General features: G+C 47.1%; 1 protein-coding gene across 1 annotated transcript; it reads left to right on the top strand.

Moving 5' to 3' along the window:
- The first annotated feature begins 856 nt into the window (after positions 1 to 856).
- LOC130159634 (ankyrin repeat domain-containing protein 26-like) lies at positions 857 to 5,542 on the top strand. The gene is made up of 3 exons (XM_056361449.1): positions 857 to 991; positions 2,938 to 3,151; positions 5,326 to 5,542. The coding sequence occupies exons 1-3, from the start codon at positions 865 to 867 to the stop codon at positions 5,516 to 5,518; spliced, it is 534 nt and encodes a 177-aa protein (XP_056217424.1). The 5' UTR covers positions 857 to 864; the 3' UTR covers positions 5,519 to 5,542.
- Positions 5,543 to 18,753: the final 13,211 nt, after the last annotated feature.

The raw sequence follows: 18,753 nt of genomic DNA, 5'->3' as shown, positions 1-18,753 counted from the left end.
AGCTGCGTACCCTCCCGACTTCTTGCCCACCCTGAACTTACTTGTGTGGGTTGTGGCAAAGTGAGAAAGAGCAAGTTGTTGACACTGTTCAGCCCTAGCTAAAAATCTGGTGTGTTATCAACACTGTTTTGGTCAGAAGTCTAACACACAGCCCTGTGTGGGCTGCTGTGAAGAAAATAAACTGCATCCCAGCCAGACCCAGGACACCAGAGAATCCAAAATTACAGTTCTTTGACCTGTAGGAGAAGGATTCTCGGTACTGAAGAGAGCTAAACCCCTGGTATTAAACAGGGAATGCACGTAACCGTACAGCTACATGTCTGTAGCTGTAAGATTTCTGTCACTTTGCGTGAAGTTTAGGGAACAGTTATTTCAACTATTTGCTTAATATCTTGCGGAAAAATTAGCCTTCCAGTAGACATTAATAGTACACAATAATTGTTTCAGTCTTGAACTATATCTAGCAAAGTTACTATACCAGATTTTAGTTTAATTCAGTTCTGCAATTAAGTTTTCAAAGCTACTGTAGGTATTATTCATAATGCAAAGTAAGCATTTCAGTACTGAAATATATTTCTGTTTTCTAGACCTGCAGCAACACCCAGGAGTGAAAGGAACGAGGTACTGTAAAACTAGTTTCTTGGTAAACAGTCTCTATCAGCTTTTAATCACGTAGATGGGAGCAGTGTTTATGTAGTGATCAACCAGATGTACAAATTGCTGCTGGTATGCAGCTTTATTGTATTTGAGACAAATCTGTGGGCTGTGAAGGAGAGAATGAATCATTCATGCATTTGTAATGGTCTGTAATACTAGACAGTGGAATTACAGAAAGTACTGTATTTTTTGTAGGTCAGCATACCAATGGAAGTAACTGATGGCCCTGGTTTAACTCACTCATCTGACCCAACTTCAGAGGATGTCCGGTTGGAAGCTTCAACCTACAAGGAGACTATGCTGCTGTTGGAAGAGCTTGGTGTGGTTCATATGGGTATGTTTTCAAGTCTCTGTCTTCAGCTGTTACAAGTTCCCCTTAAAACATGATTTCTTTGTATGCGCTCCTAAGTATTTTAATTTCATATTTTGATATAGTATCTCTTTGTGACTAGAGATCCCCCTCAAAAGCTGTGAAACTGTCACCTGACCTGAGACGTTGCCTGCATTACCAGCCGATGTGCCTTACGTTATCATTGGTTCTCTGTCTAGTCAGAGCTGGAGAAGCAGTTTCTTGCAAAGTACAGTTCAGCTCCTTCTAATGCGGTCATCAAAAGTCAGCAAGAGCTTTTTCTTCTTTATATCCCCTTGATGTGGTTTACGCCCAGCCACACCTAAACACCTAAGCACCACACAGCCACTCACTTGTTCCACCCCAGTGGGGTGGGGGAGAGCATCGGAAAGGGAAAAGTGAGAAAACTCATGGGTCGGCATGAAAACAGGTTAATAGCAAAAGCCACGCACGCAAGCAAAGCAAAGCAAGGAATTCATCCAGCACGTCCCATGGGCAGGCGGGTGTTCAGCCACCTCCAGGACAGCAGGGCTCCGTCACGCATAACAAATACTTGGGAAGACAAAGTGCCATCACTCTGGATGTCCCTCCCTTCCTTCGTCCTCCCCCAGCTTTATATGCTGAGCATGATGCCGCATGGCATGGCACATCCCTTGGGTCAGCTGGGGTCAGCTGTCCCAGCCGTGTCCCGGCCCGGCTCCTTGCGTACCCCCAGCCTGCTCGCTGGTGGGGTGGGGTGAGGAGCAGGAAAGGCCTTGGCTCTGTGTGAGCGCTGCTGGGCCGTAACGAACACATCCCCGTGCTACCAACCCTGTTTGCGGCACAACTGCAAAACATGGCCCCGTACCAGCGACTGCGAAGAAAATTAACACTATCCCAGCCACAACCAGCACACCCCTCAACAGCTAATGACAAAGAGTACAGCAAAATAATGGCTTTGCTTAAAAATAGTAAGTACATATATATAACAAATTTCAACTGTCATAAGATGCTTGCATATATGCACAAGGCATTATATAAACATAAGCATCACTTACTAGGGCTCTTAAACTATGCTAAAATTTCATTAGGCAAGTGTTAACCTTGGCCGAAGGCCAAACTCCCCCCCCAGTGCTGCCACTGCCCGTCCTTGACAAAATGGGGTGAAAAAGCTTGTGGGTCAGTGTGAAGGCAGGGCTGTCACTTCCCAGGGACTGTCACTGGCAAAACAGACTCCACCGATTAAAATACATTTGGATAGTGAGAAACAAAGACCCAAAACCTGAGAAGGACACGTCGGCACCCCCCCTGCTCAAGCTCTGCCGCGCTCCTTCCCTGCCACCTCCCCAGGCAGCGCGGGGAGGCTGCGGTCGGCAGTCGGGACGTAGCAGTTTCTCTGCTGCTCCTTCCTCGTCCCTTTTCCCTGCTCCAGTGTGAGTCCTCCCCCAGGCTGCAGTCCTTTGGGGAAAATCTCCTCCAGCCTGGGCCCTCCATGGGTCGCAGGTCCTTCGGGAAGGATCCGCCTGCTCTGGCATGGGGTCCTCCGCAGCACTGCGCTGTGGGTATCTGCTCCAGCATGGTTCTCTCCGGGGCTGCAGGGGAATCTCTGCTCTGGCACCTGGAGCAGCACCTCTCCCTCCTCCTTCGCTGACCTGGGTGTTCGTTTGCAGGGCTGGTTTTCACATGCTTTTCCCCTTCTCTGCCCGTGTGGTGGTTTCGCCCTTTCCTACATTTGTTTTTCCTGAGGAGCTGCCAGCACGGCTGAGAGGCTGAGCTGTGCCCTGCGGTGGGTCCATTGAAACCGTCCATGTACAGCACGGGGCGACCCCTGGCTTCTTCTCACAGGGACCTTCCCACTAACCTGCCACCTGCACCTAATACAGCAAAGCACTGAACAGCTTATACATTGGGCAGTATTTGTGCAGCTTTGTGTCTTTTCTGTCTCAAAACAGGTTCTGCTACTTTGTTGAAAATGCAAAACATACTTCTTGAATATGAACGGAGAATAGAACGTCAGAAAAATCAGTATAAAGCGCTCTCAAGAGAAGTAAGGAAATTGGAAGACGAAAGGGAGGAGTCACAGTTCAGAGCGGAGAAGACTCAAGATTTGAAATCCGTGTTGGCTCACCAAGAAGCAGAATGGAAAAGGGATATCCAAAGCCTTAAGTATGTAAATTGTGGTCTGATAATGTATTATCTTGGTAGTGGTTTTGTTCCGAAAGACACTGATGGTGCAGGCAACAGGATGAGAAGTTTCCAGGCTTTTGGGTTTGGGTTTTTTGAATCCCGTGGGCCAGTTATGCTATGAAGTACATAATGTGAGAGGGGAAAAACGTCCGGATACCAGCTCCATGTACAGTCTTCTGGATGTTGTTCTAACTTTGTTTTCTAGCAAGAAAAGAGCAAGAGAGTGTGTACGGGGAAATCAGATTTATAAGAGAGATTTGAGAGATGGTTGGGTGTTTGTTTTTTTTTCATTTTGTCCTTGCAGCTTCAGTTGGCCTATAATACTAGGATTTCTGGTAACTCCACCCAGTGCAAGTCAAACCAGAGCTTAGAGCATTTGTTTGCTTACCTGTTTGTTTGTTGGAAGGGTCAAGTTTGGGATTGCCCCTTTCCCCACACTCCTGAGCTAGACCCGGAGGCGTGAGGTTTCTCATCGCTGTTGACATCACGTCCGACAGGGGTGGCCAGCAGGCACCGTAGGCAGTTGAGCAAGGACAACTGCAGAGCCCTGGCCTGGGAGGGGAGATCTCCTCGTGGTGATCCCCGGTGGGATGGCGTGGCTGGGGAGCTGGCCCAGCAGGGCCAGGCGGCCCAGGCAGAGAGCGAGCTCAGCAGGAGCCACCGTGAGCTGGCAGCTGGGGCGGCCCACAGCGGCCTGGGCTGTCTGGGGGGCAGCAGTGCCAGGGCACTGGGGGCAGGGAGTGCCCACCCCTCCTCAGGGCTTGCTGAGCTGTGTCTCGAGCCCGGGGTCCGGTTTTTGGCCGCCCAGCCCAGGAGATCTTGCCCAGCCCGTGTGAGGTCGGCAGGGAGATGCCGGGCTGGCGCGGGGGCAGGAGCACCAGCCCTGTGAGGGGAGGCTGCGGGAGCTGGGCCTGGGGGAGTTGGGCCTCCCAGCGCGGGGGAGGGGAGTATGAGGAAGACGAGGCCGGTCCCAGCTTGGCCTGGGTTTGACTTCAGCAGGTGTTCAAAATCCTCAAGCATCTGTCAAGTATAAAGAAGTAGTATTTTCATTCTAAGTGAATTCTCCAAGCAGCGTTAAATTTATTTTTAATTCGCAACTTTTTGCGAAATTACACTAGAAATTACATGTAAAGCTTTTTCCTTGCAATATACACCATTCAAATACAAATGCTTCTGTCAGTCTTTCAAGTAATTTTAGTGGTGGTTGATTCTTGTTTTGCAGAATTTCTAAAGCAGGCTTTCAATTGGCAGTTCTTCCCTTACGTTGACGATTTTTTTTAATTTATTTTTTTGTTCACTGTTGCGAGTATATGGGAAAAAATAGTCAAAATAATGATCAAACACAAAGCTGCTTGCTTGTTTGGGTACCGTGGGCACACCATGGACCGTTTTTTACCATGTCAGTGCTTATTGCTGATTGTTTCAGTTGGTAAAGAAGCTGACCTTCCATAAGGCTTTCCTTGTAAGTCAGCTTCAAAATGGAATTGCTGTAGTTTCTCCCAGAGGTAGATCCAACTGAGGTTTAAAACTGTTTTTAATCGTATTCAGCTTAAACCCCATGCATTTCTGAATCTGGTTTTGAACACTGACATCCTTCTGGAGTAAACAGAAGCTGCTTGTTCTGCCTGTGGTCAGCAGTTGTTTTAGACTTACAGAAGGCTTGCTGAAAAATTGTTGGGTCTGCCACAGATAAGTGGCGTGCTGATTCACCAGTGTTGCTTCTGGTCACTGAATCCGTAATGTGTAGGCAATGCTCAGTATACTAAGAAAATGTATACTAACCATAGTAAAAGTTTGCGATGCTTTGATCTGATGAGACAACAAACTCCTTTTTCAACAAAATGGCTGTAATATGAAGATGTTTTTTTTTAATTTTATTATAGAAGTGTGCACACTGGTGTGTGTTTCCCTATACAAACTTACAAATAACTGATAAATCACTCAAAGTTTTTTTTCTGTATCTTGTACAACTGATACCATGCACAATGGAATGAAGTTAGAATTCTTTAAAAAGTTGAAAAGTACAGTAAAAATATGAACTCTGAAAACGTTTAACATTTTTTATGGTTTGAGTTGTCTCTGCAACTCCATCATGTGGAATATCTACTTTTATATCAGTGCTTTTGTTTCTCAAATACTCCGTTAAATCCCAGATGTTCTTTGAAACAAGAAGAAGAAAAGAGGCTCAGAGTAGAAGTGCTGTGTGAGAAAAGGAGAGAAGACCTCCGAAGGAAAGAAGATCAATATTGTAAAGAGATGGAGGAGAAACAGAAACTTGAGTTACAGTCTAGGAATTCAGAAATGGAGTTAAGAACACTGAGAAAGCTCTTGAAACAGGTATATTAAATAATGAATTAAACTCTTTGTCTTATTTTCTGCTTCTTTTCAATTGTATTCCGGTATGCCTAGAGAAGGAGGCGCTTTGTTCACGGAAGAGGCGCTGGATAACAATTGTCAAATTTTGAGAACAGTAGAGTACAGTTGGTTCACAATTGGGTTGTTCTTTTTTTTTTTGCTTTGCAGTTTATTATTCCTTTTTTCCTTTTTCAAAATTTAGGTTTCATTTGTATTTCAGGCAAAGCCTGACCTTTTTTTGAATTACTACAAAACATCCTGTATTTTGCCTTCTTAAATTTTCCTAAGAAAATTTAAATTTATTTATTTATAGGTGGATTATCATAACGGTGGGGAATCAAAAATGTTTTCAAGTATGCAAGGGAGAATGGGAAGATGTATTGCTAGCTCTGTTTTTTCTTAAGATGCAAGCAGTTTTATTGTATTACTGTAGGCTGAAGAGGAACGTGATGAAACACAGAGACAGCTCTCTCAGGAAAAGAGGGCCAGAGCCCTTCAAGAAGGAATTTTGAACAACCACCTTGGGAGACAAACGGAACTAGAAGAAGAGACAAGAAGATCTATAGGAAAAAAATCAGAGGTAAGCAGATTTTTTTTCTAATAAATCAAATTTCACCATGTTTGTTTTAAAGTCATAATAAATCTTACATAGCTTTTTCTGTTTCTTGATGGTTTATTTACTGTTTACCCGTGTAACTTACCTGGGTAAATACCTTTCTTGTTTTCTCTTATGTCTAAAAGTTCTGGAAAGCAGCATCACTCCTGTATGTACCTGAATTACTTGTGCAAGTAGGAAACTAATAGAAGACACTATTTACCCCGTTTCTTAACCTATCTGTTATTTTCCATTTCATAGACATTTTGTCATCGCTTTTTAGGCTTTCTAGCAGTGAAACACCTAGCTACCTATGGCAAGGTTGACCAGGAAGAAAGTTGTTTGACAGTGTTTGTGTTTCCATTGCTTTTTTTTTTTAAATTAGTTATTCCCTTATTGAACTTACTTCAAGTATGCCTTTCTTTGCCACCTCCACATAACTAAAATTTTATGATCGACTATCAGCAATGAATTCAACTCTCTGTAAGAGTCAGAGTAACTGGAGGAGAAAAAGCAATCATAAACACTGTATTAAAAAAGATCTTGAAAAGAGTTTACTGAATTTCCTAAAGAATGTGCAGTGCCTGGAAGCCTTTTTGTTCTTGGCTGTGCTGCCCAATAAATGTAGGGTGAATGTGTTTAAGTGGAAAAAAGTTATACATACAATAAAGAGGAAATATACAGGACTATTGCATTCCGGGGGTGATTGAGTCTTATAGCTAACTTTCAGTAATACAAAAGGATAAGTGTTCAGAAGACATTTGAGAAGGAAATTACCCTTTCTAGCCTTGTTTTTACCAGATCTGTAGCACAACTAATTCAACCTTAAAGGCAGTATTATAAAGGCATGCACATACAAGAAAGCGCTGTCATTTTAAAAGCTTTGGTTGCTGGTTTAAGGGGGGAAAAAAACGAAACTGTGTATTTGGGATGTTCATTTAGGTTTTAAGGATATGTTGCACTTCCGTTGTGTACGTACATTGTACATGTGCATGGGTTCACAGAGTAGCTTATTGCCTGAAACTTCATCTTTGAAGTCATGCTTCAGTACTAGAAATGTTAAAATGCAGTTTATTGCTGCAGGTTTTTTGTAGATTCATTTCCCAATTGGCTCTTTATTCATTTTCCCTGTCATTCAGGAATCCAGCACTGATAGAGAACAGGATCTGTTGTACAAGAATCAGTTACTACAAGATGAGATTGCTGTGCTAAGGCTAGAACTCACTCAAGTAAGACTTAGGCACCAGGAGGAACAAGGAAAATATTTAAAGGAAAATGAGACCTTGAAAGAAAAAAATGAAGCTCTCAAAAAGGAACTTAAACTGAACAAGGAAGCATTAAGACAAATGTTTTTTCAGTTCAACGCGGAGCTGGACTTAGTAAAGACAGAATCTGCAGTGCTGACTTCCAAACTTGAGCAGACAAACAAAAGCAAAGACAGACTAGAGACAGAAATTGAATCATTTCGTTCCTCCCTGAACGCTGCAGTTCAAGAACTTGAACTTCATTTGTCATCAAAAAGCAATGCTGAACGAAGATTTCCCAGAGAACGTGATGAATGCCTTTGCTTGCAAGTCGAGCTCCATCGTGACCTCTCTGACGTGCAAGAAACCAACAAGAGCTTGTCTCTGCAGCTGTGTAAAGCTAAAAGCAAAGCTAACAGGCTAGAAAATGAGCTTCACCAGTTGAAGCAAATGCTCAGAGAAAAAGCTTTGCTTTTAGAAATGACAAAAAAGAATTAAGTCAAGGCCAGTGTCGGGCACAGGAATGTGATCATGCTCGACAACTTGAGAAAGATCCAGTAAGCGAACCTGTAATAAAACAGGAGTCCTTGCAGGAGCGATTGGCCCAGCTCCAGAGTGAAAACCTTTTTACTCCATCAGCAATGGGAAGAGATGCAGAACAAGAGGATCATGAAAGAAAAAATAGTGGATTATGGGCAGGACCGTTTTAATGACATTTTCAACAAACTTAGAGCTGATACAGAAAAGCAAGTTTATCTAACAGAAGAGTGAAACAAGGATTTAAATGCCAAGTGTACTGATTTAAGGGAACAAGTCTTTAAATATGAGACTGACGTAGTAGAAAGACAGGTAAAGTATATGCGTAGAAAGAACAATTTAAAGTTTGTCCGTTCTTGAAATCAGTTTGTTCCTACAATGTATCCGGTGCAAATTACATGCATGGGACCAAAGAATACTGATTTGTTCTGGTTTGTTATGTTTCCCTCGGAATTGCGGAAAGTTTTGGCAACGGGGATATTAGTCCTCAGATCTAAGCAGAGAACAGAAAAAAGGTATCCAAGTCTAAGCTTTGATCAAGAAAGGTGATTCTTCTCTAGAACTTTTTTCCATCTATTTTCCTTAGTCCATGTTATGCCCTATAGAATAGTCTTAAGTATTGGATGGTTTTGATGTAAGTATTGCACTGATGACATGAATGAGAGTGGTATAAAAGGAGGAACCATCCAATACACGAGGGCTGAGAAATGAAGATACAGAGAAGTGAAGTGGTTGGGGATAGATTTATATGAAGCTTCTATAGAGGGGAAAAAATAGGTTCTCTGTAAGCTGCTATCAAGATTGAAGAGTATTAGTAATGTCCAGCTGTTGATTTCTGTATGTGTTTTGAGGGTTCTGAGGGGCCTGCCTGTTCCTCAAAGTTCATGTCAGACGGTGACCTTAAGCTTTCTCTTTTATGATGTGTAGCCACACTCCAGCAGTACTGTCAATCATTGTGAACTGTGACTTGCTTTGTATTCTTACTACCAAAATAATGGGTTCCTTTTGAAGGTCATGTGAGAGAGTGTGTGTGTGTATATGTATATAGCTATATATATATATGAGCTATCCAGATTTTTGTAAACCTAATCTATCAGTATTTCTAAAACGAGCTGAGTAAGAAGACTACAAGAGGATGTGATTCAACATACCCTTAAAGTGTATCTCAAAGGAGCTTTCAGATATTTGTATTCATTTAATTGTATTTGTATAGTGAAGAAACAGAACAAAGAACAATCTAACACAAAGTCCTGCCTTCAGTCACCGGAGTAATATTTGCAGTCAAACTGTGGCTCTTGGATCACAACAGATTTCTTTGGGTTTTGTTAGGAAAAAATACCCGATTGCAGTGTGTTCCTGTGTATTGTTCAAGGAAGAACAATACCTGAGCCTTTTTTATGTGTTAGGAAACAGAAATCCTCATGAACAGCTGCTGATAGTCAAAGGTGCTCAGCTGAGAAAGATGATGAGAGGTCATCATCTGTGCAGATGCCTGCTGGTGGCAGGCAAAATTTCATACTTTTGGGTTCAATCTAGACAGGTCTAATTGTATAACAAAATAAGTTAAAGGCGTATTTCATGTTCTTAGAACTTTCTTCATGCTCATTTAACTGTTTCGTTAGGGCATGTTTGGACAACTGCAGCAGGAGCTTGCTGATGCACTTAAAAAGCAATCTATGCCAGAAGCTTCACTTGAAGTTACTACACGCTACCACAGTGACCTGGAGAGAGACAAGCTGCGCTTGCAAAAGGAGTTGGAAAAAAAGTTGAAAACTAAGGTACTTAATGTCTGTAACTATATGAATAAATCTGAGTGTAGCTGTTGAAAGTAGGAGCGAATGTTGTCCTTTTGCACCACCTTTTGCAGTGTTCTTACGAAAACTGAAGTATAGAGGGAACCAGAGGAGCTTTGCAGAAAAGCTGTAGGGTGATTCTGTGTGTGTGTGCATGTCATCTTATCCCCCAAAGTTGTAACCTCATCCTGTCGCTTCTAGAGTATTCCTTCTTCCCACCAGCTCCAGCTGCTGTTCTTGGTTATGGTTCCTAAGGTGTGTTTTACACTCCACATCAACCTTGGCCATAGGTCTTGGATGGGTGGAGGAGAGCTTAGGCCTGTTTCTGTGTAAGTTACTGCATTCTCCTGCGCTCTTGTCTTTTCCGGCCACCTTACTTTTTCTTCTGCCACTGTTGCTTTCACAGACGCAGAAGCAGAACATGCTGGCTCTGACATCCAAGGACTTGCACAGCACGTGGGAGGAGCACTTGAAGTCAAGATCCCACCCTGAAGAGCGCGTTGCTCAGCTGGACCAGGAGAAGGCTGAACTGTTGCAACAGGTGAGCCCAGAAAATTCTCCAGGCACCGAGCCAATACCCAGGAGAACCACATGCACCTTCTGGTCAGGTTCTTACATATCATTTTCTGTTATCCCTGCCATTCAGGCTGCGAGTACCTTATCGTTTGGGGGTCATGGAGGAAGCAAATAAAAGCTAGATGGGTGTCTTTGTGTAAGTTCTGGAGTGGCTCTGTTGGGAAGAGTTCCCAGTGTGGTTTGCTATCAGTTGAGCACATCGAGCAAGGCCACAGTTCCCAGTTCTTCCTTGGATTTTGTGTGGTCATCTTCTGACCCCTTGGTTTCTGGGCAGGTTTAAAATGCGTGATGTTTCCAGTGCGTGTATGGAGGAGCTGCTGTATGTTTTCAGCGTAGCGGGAGCTTAAAAGCCTTGCAGGAAAACATACTGAAGGAATGCTGGGTAAATGAACGAGTGCTTGGGAAACAAGCAGCGCCTGCCAGTTGCCAAGGGACAGCCTTCCCCTTTTCTCCTTTTCTGTAGAGGGAAAATGGAAGTACAAAGTCAAAACAGCTGCCGGCTCTCCTCTGGTGTGGCTGAGAAAACACCAAGAGGAGGAAAACCAGCATGTGGCTAAGTAAATGCCCACACAGAAGAGGTGGAGGTAATGGCTGAGGGGAATAAAATGTTGAAGAACTCCAAAAGATCAGATTCCTCCACAAGCCCCTGCCTGCTGGTTGCTGGAAGATCCCATGAAAGCTTTGGATGAATCCGTGTTCTCCCATGAAGTGCATACCTACGTAATCCCTACTATGAGCAGAGGCACTGCCAAAAGTGTTCTCCAGCATCTTTTCCACCTGTTATGTCTAGAAGAGGATGGCCTTTGCTTCAGCGAGGGCATCTGTTTCTGTAGTTACATATTGGTCTGTTTGATGTGAAACCTGAAGGGATGGAATATCCTCGGGAATTCCGTCCCATGGCATTCTGTGGGACGTGGCTAACAGATAGAGACGTCCAGCAGCTTCTCTGTGGAGAGCGCTAGATGCACAGACTGTACGTAGGTATTTTTCCCGTGCTCTGTGTGATACATCTTTCTTTTCTCTTTTGAAAGTGTGAGAGTGAATGAAAGGAAGTGAAGAAGCTGGTAGAGTTGAAACGCCCAGCTGAACTATGTCTGGACCAAGAAAAGAAAATAAACCTCCGCTGCAGAAAGACTGTAAGAGGTACGGCTTTTTAGCGTGGTGAAGAGGTATCCCTGCGTAGAAGTCATGTTTTATTAAACTTTAGTGTAAAAATAGGTGTACCTAACTGTGAGCAGATGCCAGCCTCGTGTTAGTTCTTGCAAGGTACTTCTGTACACCAGCCCCTAGTTTTCAATAGCTGCCAAAACAACTGCAGAGGCAGGTTGCCCTGCAGTTCTCCTGGGAAGAAGGGAGTCTTTCATTCCTCTTTTCAGGTGAAATCTGGACTCTCCAAGTGTATGTGGCACAGGAATACTGTTTTTTCCTGGTGATTCCTGGTGTGTCAAGTACATTAAAGATAAAGCAAGCGGTGTCTGTGCTGTTTACATGAGAGTATGTGAAAAAGTCCATTTTGTTCCTTTGCTTCATTGTTTTCATGACTAGTTTGCAGTGCAGGTTGAAGAGGCTGCTGAGCAGAGCTACGAAGGAACTAAGGGTGTATGAGGAGAGAGGGGGACTGTCCCAGCTTAATTTGCAGGGAGAAGTGAAGAACAGGTATTCTGAAATGGTCAATGAAATCGGCAGATTAAGAACAAAGGTGAGCTTTATTTTGTTTAGGTTATTGTGGTGGTTTTTCTTTTGTAACCTTTGTTCTTTCTTTATACTTCTTTTCATGTTGTTGATTTTGACTACTTTTTTCTTGGCTGTATTTCTGAAATTATTTGGCTGGTTTTTGATGTTCCTTCTATGGTCACAGTAGTAGGCGACTGTAATACTGATGTAGCTCTTAGGGGTAAAGATGGAAGTGTTACGTACACAGCAGTATCTGCGAGGGCACATCAGGGGTAGGCTGTCCTGCAGAGGAAGGGCAAAGCAAGAGCCACAGCAAGGCTGGCAGGGTCTGTGACCACACAGGCCAGGGATCAGCCCCACAGGCCCTCACCAAGAAGAGCAGAAGAGTTCTGGGGACAGTTCTGGGGACAGTAAGCAGAGTGCGCCAAGAGTGCAGATCACCAGGCCGGTCCATAGGGATGGGCAGGTCTGCAGTTCTACTGGGCCGTCACGTCCATGGGTGAGGGTCAGGGCTGAGAGCAGTGAAGGCCCAGCACAGGCCTGGCTGCAGCTTGAGGCCGTGGCAGCATCGTCGGGCTCCGACGGATGCATTCCCTCTCGGAAGAGAGGGGAGTAATGCCACCATCACTCGGAACAGCTCTGTGCAGTTGGCCTTGCCCAAGGTCACCCCCTGAAGCCTGTCTCAGGCACGAGTTGAGCAGGAGGCAGGTGGGGGTTTGCTTTTCGGAATGGTGTCTTTGCTTCCCAGGGCACAATGCAGTGTGAGGTGGTGCGGAAAAAACCCTGTAACTTGTTGCTTACTAGTAGCTGACTCAGTCGGTCTTTCCTGGTCTTAGAGACCCACAAATGGTTTTGAGGTTGCTCTGCGGCGAATGAAGAGACGGGACACAGCTTGATGCAAGCAAATGTCAATTTATTGTACAGAAGCACGCGTTTTTATACACTTTCGGAAGCTGCGCGTTTTAAACTAATTGGTTCTTGAAGCTAAGCATTGCATACTAGGCAATCCCTGATTGGTGGTTAACTACCAGCAATTAACCACAAGGTGTTACCTTTCCTTGGCGCCTTCCGTCTCCCACTCCCCTGTGCTCTGCAAACATGCCTCATCATGTTAATTGTTGTCTAGACAAGCCCCAGCACATTCCCCTCAGCTAACTGATTGCCACGCGTGGTCCTAGTTTCCAGCCCGCTCCTGCAGATCTGCAGGGGCTGCTTTTGCTGCTGGCTCTTCGGTTCATGAGAGCTCTTGGGACGTGTGAAGGGTGGGAAGAAGTTCAAAGGAAGAACCCGGGGGGCTCATTTCAGCAGTTCAGCTTCAACAGTCTCTATATGGAAAATGAAAACCCGCCCTTGTGCTGCCACTGCCAAAACGTGATGTGCTGGGAGTCAGCACGGAGACCTTGATCCCCTAAAAGCTGTAGAGTCTGACAGCGCCTCCGTGGCAGAGACCAGAGGCTCTTTTAAGGGATGCACTAGGTGCCCTGTTTAAAAATCAGAAAGCCCTGGCCCGGGTTCCAGCGCAGGGCAGCCTCTGCGTGGCTGCTCGTTAACAAAACTGTGTCTTTTTGGCAAAAGACTTTCCGCTACAAATGCAGTCAAATATTTGTCTAAGCAAAAGGTAACCCAGCAGTCCCTCCCTGAGCAAACCGGCAATTGCTTTGGGATTTTGCTTGAGTTCAAAGTGTGCCTTTGTGGTTGTGTTGGGCCTGTGAAGGCAACTGCCCAGAGCAGGTGAGGCCACATTCAGCTTTGCTTTTATTTCCTTGGTGCCTGCTTCAGGTTAACTTCCTTGCACAGCAGCGGTGGCGCCTGCCGAGTGCCCCAGCACCTCTTAGCGCAGCCCTGTGTGCTGCAGGGAGCTGCGCCAGCTGGCCCGGCAGCAGCCAGGAGATGAGCTTGTCCCTTCAGTGCTTCACAAGTGACAAATAAAAGAAGCTGCTCCTTTCACAGCACCGCTTCTGAACACCCGATGGTGCTTTGTAGCTGCTGTGATGGTGCCAGGTGCTCCTGTGGGCTCAGGCTGAAACATGTGTCATGGGCTGGGATTGTCCCTTCCCTGTGTCCCACTGTGTTGTCTGATTTTTCCCTCTCGCTTGCTTCAGATCACAGAAGCAGATGCTGGTGTTTGAAAGTGCCTTGCAGGAGAGGTTAGGATCGGCTGGGGCTGTGGATGACCAGCTTGCTGTGAAGCCGAGGAGAGCAGTCCTACTGCAAATGGAACTGCCAAGTGGTGCCAGAAGCTGCAAATGCCAACCCAGCTGTTGTGGACTGGGTTAAGGCCGTGTGGGTTTTTTCTTGGCCTGGAGAAGTTGGAGGAAGGACCGTCTGTGGCGTTTAACGTGGTCTCTGGAGCCGACCGTGGGAGGATCTTGCTGGGCCGTGGGTGCTTGGGTATTGCCATGGTTTTAAATGCACGTGATGCCAAGCAGTAGAGAGCTGCCATGTGCTTAGGCTCTGAGGGAGGTCGGGTATGTCGGGTGGAGGAGAGGAGGGGCTGGTAGTCCCCAGCCTGTGGTGCCCCGCAGTATGGGGCGGGATGGGAGATGCCCTGGCAGGACCCTGCTAGCTGAGGAGAAGAGCTGGGTGTGAGGGAGGAGGGACTGCTCCTGCTCTGCATCTGTGACAGACCACTAAGCCCCGCTCCTACAGCGTGGTGGTACTGCAGCATGGTTCTGTCCTCGGTGTCGTGGGGGCTTAGATGGCTCTTAGCTGCCCAGAGGAAACAGGAGGCCAAGAGGGCTGGGGTTAAGGCAGCGTCAGCCCCAGGAACAACTACTTGACCGATCCTGTAACTGCATAGATATGGGTGTCCTTGACAGCTGTACCCTTTCTTGTCTAGGTTGGGATGTTGTGCCGATACCTTGCAGAGTCAGGTCTGAACCTCTATCCGGAATCTATCCATCCTTCTGTGGCACTGTCTTCTGGCAGTCGCAGCCTTGGATACTGCCTTGTTGACTTCCATGTCAGAGATTCCCCTTGAACTGTGATTAACTTCTTGAGGCTTGTAAATTTTCTTCTGCATGTACACAGAGACAGCTGTCTGCATTAAAGGGTATCATAGTATTAAGGAAAAAGAAAAGCTAGGAGGCATCACACTTGTTAGGGCCAAAGATTTTGCTTTGTTTTAAAAAAGCAATGGGAGGAGAACAACTTACTCTGCAAGTAACTGCACAGTTAATGTCTCAAAAATGCAGGCATTTGAAATGCTGTCTTGCTTCAGAGAAGAAGTAGAGAAGCAGTTCAGAGTTTGGAAGTGAGATGTAAACTAAACAAAGTGAGAAAACGAAATGGGTTCCCAGCATGGGTATAAAAAGGGGGACAGCAAAGCCAGGGTTGTGCGTTCAGGTCTGTGCTACCAAAACCAAAATGAAATCGTTGTTCTCCCCTACAGTGTGGGGCTGCATTGCTCAGAACGCGGCAGGGGAAACACGGACAAAAGGAGCCACCTTGATTTTCCTTCTTTCTCATCGGGAAACAAATACGAAGCCTGTTCTGGCTCAAGAAGACTGAGCTGCCTATTTGGGACTTCATCAGGTGTCAGTGGGTAAGTGATCTGACTGCAGTTATTTGTTAGAGGATGTTTTGGTAGCATCTAAAATGATTGAGTGTTGCAGTCAGTCCTTTCTTGAACCGAGCGCTGGAGTTCTTCCTCCATGGGTTAAAATGGGGGTAGTGAAGGCTCCTTCTGCACCCCCTCGTATAAGCTGCCTGTGGCAGCACTTCCCCCCCCTCCCTGGATCCTCACTGCAGCTCTTTGCCTTTGCTGCAGCTCTGTGTCCTCTGCAAGACAGCAGCCGTGTCCAGTTATTCTGTGGGTTTGATGGCGTGGGTGCAGCAATGATGACAGGAAAGGTGCTTCTGATGTGCCTGTTTCAGACCCTGTGCAGGGGTTTTGGTGTTCAGAAGCTGGAGAGTGCCTGTGCTGTCAGGGTTGACCTCGGAGCCCGCAGCAGGGCTTCTGGGGGGTGCTGGCTGACGGTGCTCTGTGTCCTTCTAACGCTGCAGCAAAGGAGAGGTTAATAATGCAAGGTGCCTGCTCTTGCCCGCGGCTGTAGGCTCCTTTGTTTCTGCAGGAGGAGAAGAGCTGTGTAAACAGTGTTTCCCCGGGGCTGGGGGGAAGGATTTTCAGCCTGGGTGGAGCAGCTCCCTGCATGAACCAAGTTCTCTGTGCCTCTAAAAGAGAGCAGGGCCACCAGCCTGGTTTGGTCAGACCCCGCTAGGATGGAGCAGGGTGGCTCGCTTGTGCGCTGCGCTGTGCACGAGTGTGATCCCCTGTCTGCTTCCTTGGGACTAGCTGCAGCCTGTGCTGCTGGGCATGTGTCTGTCAGGAGCGCAGGCAGCCAGCTGGGAGCCAAGTGTGAACCGGGAGGGATGGCTCCCAGCTGAACTGGATGGTGGCAGCTGGATGCTGTGAAGGAGAGCAGAGGTGAGCTGCTGGGGCGGGGGGGGTGTTGGCAGGGGAGGAGGGGCTTGGTCCCTGCGGGAGCAGAGCTGGCTGTGTAGGACCCCAGGAACAGAACGGAGAGGGGGCAGTGATATAAACCCTGTACCCCCAAGTCCATGGTCGTGAGCTTGGATGGTGCTGTGATTTTCAGCCTCTGGGCTCTTTCTGAAAGTGTGCGTCTCCCCCAGGGGAGGTGGCTAAGCCCTGTCCCGGGGAAGAAGCCTGGAAGAGACTTGGTTGTCCTTCCCCTTCCCTGTCTCAGCTCCGCCTGTGTGTCTGGGCGTCCAGCTCTGTGACAGGGGTGGTCTGCCTTACATTTCCATCTCCAAGCATGGCGAAGCCCAGAACTGGGTCAGAAAGCGGTGGCTGCAGTCCTCTACATCCTGCAGGGCATCCTGAACCATGTGTGTAGGCTCGCCAAGTGTGGGCACCCATACCGACTGTAACTTCAGGTCCGTGGCTGCTCGAAAATGGCAGCTTGGCAGGGCTGTCTGGTGTCTGTAGCCATCAGGAGCCGTGGCTCTGGTGAAAAAGCTGCAAGACCAGCTGGCTGTGGCCTCCCTCTTGTCGTCTGCCAGCAGGCTGGCTGACAGCACACACCAGCCGTGCCATCTCCCCAGCCTGCTCTCTGGGAATGCAGTGTATTCCTATCCCTCAAAGTCCCCGTGAGCTAGAAAAAAAGAATAGTCTGCACTGTTCACCTTCCCTGCCCCCAGAAATGAAGCAGCTTTGGCAGAATGTGCGTGTTTTGCAAAATGTTGGAGCACCCCAAGGGCTTTGCGTGCAAAACACGAGCGAATCAAATCAAGCTGCCTTTTGCAGAGAGCGTGGGTCCCCTTCTGCTGGATCACCAGGGTCTCTGCAGCTCCCCTTGCACGGGGCTGCATCATCTCTTCCCTGCTGCCTGCCAGGGTTTTTGTCTGGGTGTTTAAAGGCCCTGGCAAAGGGAGTTTGCCTCCCGTGGGGCTGGGAGCGGGTTGTGCAAGGGGGACCCACGCTCTCCCTCCAGTGACAGGCACTGCAGGGAGGCTGAAGAGCCTGTCTGAGCTGGGGCCCTCTGGGTGCTGTGCTTCTCTAGCCTGGGTGGCTGGAAGTAGCTCCTGCAGACCATCTTGGCGTGCTCTTGCCGAGCGATGACCTCTTCAGTGCTGTAAGTTGGGATTTCCACAGCGACAAGCTGTGCTGCTGTGGGTGCGCTGGTGTAGTTGCCCTCCAGTTGATGGGCGTGGGTATGTCCAGCCCAGGGTCTGGCAACAGCAGATAGATTTGCCTCCATTACATGTGAGAGTTGGGATGTGGGAAGAGGAGCAAAGGAGAAAAAGGCTTTGAAGTCAAGGTGTATGCATTAAAAAAACAAACAAACAAAAAAAAAGCCCCCCAAAACTGAGCATGTTTCTCTCTGTCCAGCATGCTTGAACTCCCCTGTCCCAGGCTTCTCTTGTACTGTGAACTCTGCTTTACTTTAGGTTGAACCTGTCTAAGAAAAAAAAATAAACTGGCTAAACTTTGTGCAGAAAACTCTAAGATCCCGATGGGTCTTAACCTATACGAGAAAACAGAGTGAACTAACCCTATTGCAATGTCCACGTGGTAAAATGGGGGTGAGCAAGCTGACCTGTGATCGGAGGCTGACGAAGGAAGGCGCTGGCTGGGAAGAATGGTGGGTCCTGCCTTCCCTGCTTCCCTGCCCTGCGTTTGCCTCTGCCAAGTAATGACTGGCTCATCTCGGTGGCAGTGCAGGGAGCACAGGCTAAAAGTGAAGTGGCCCACCGGTAGCGTGTAACTCTGAGATCAAAGTCTGGAGGGAGGAGGGTGAGCCCTGGCTGTGCAAGGCACCGGAGGGTGATGTGCTGCACATCGGGGTGCCTTTTTATTGCATGCCTTCGTGTTTTGTTGCTCAGTCCTTGGAAAAGACTGTGCTGAGGATCAGACGTGGCCCCGTGTCCCTTTCCTGTGCCAGGCTGAGCCTTGCCTGAAGGGCTGCAGTTACCCAGGATTGCAATGCTCGTGTTCCCAGGTGCAGTGCGATAATGGCTGTGGGCCTTCTGAGGTCCAGTTACTTGGGCAGAAGCCTTTTTGAGAAGGAAGTATGGGGAAGACTAATATACAACACAAATTCTTTTTGGATGATTATTTCACACTCTGCGATCCCATGGCATATGCCCAAGGCTCAGGCTTTGAGGTGTCCTGCTTGGCTTCTTGATGAAATACCAGCGATGCTCACTCTGAAGTGGGAATAAGTCTCCAGCTGTCTGATTTGGAAGTGCTCTCGTTTGCCATCTTACGCAGCTCCGTGTTTCCCCTGTGGTCTCACCAGCCAAAGAAGCAGTTCTGTCCTCCTAGCTGGAGGAGCCTCTGTGTCC

Source organism: Falco biarmicus, chromosome 16, assembly GCF_023638135.1.
Source record: "Falco biarmicus isolate bFalBia1 chromosome 16, bFalBia1.pri, whole genome shotgun sequence".
Lineage (NCBI taxonomy): Eukaryota > Metazoa > Chordata > Aves > Falconiformes > Falconidae > Falco > Falco biarmicus.
The sequence above is the reverse complement of the archived record's forward strand: the minus strand, read 5'-3'. Positions and strand labels throughout refer to the sequence as shown.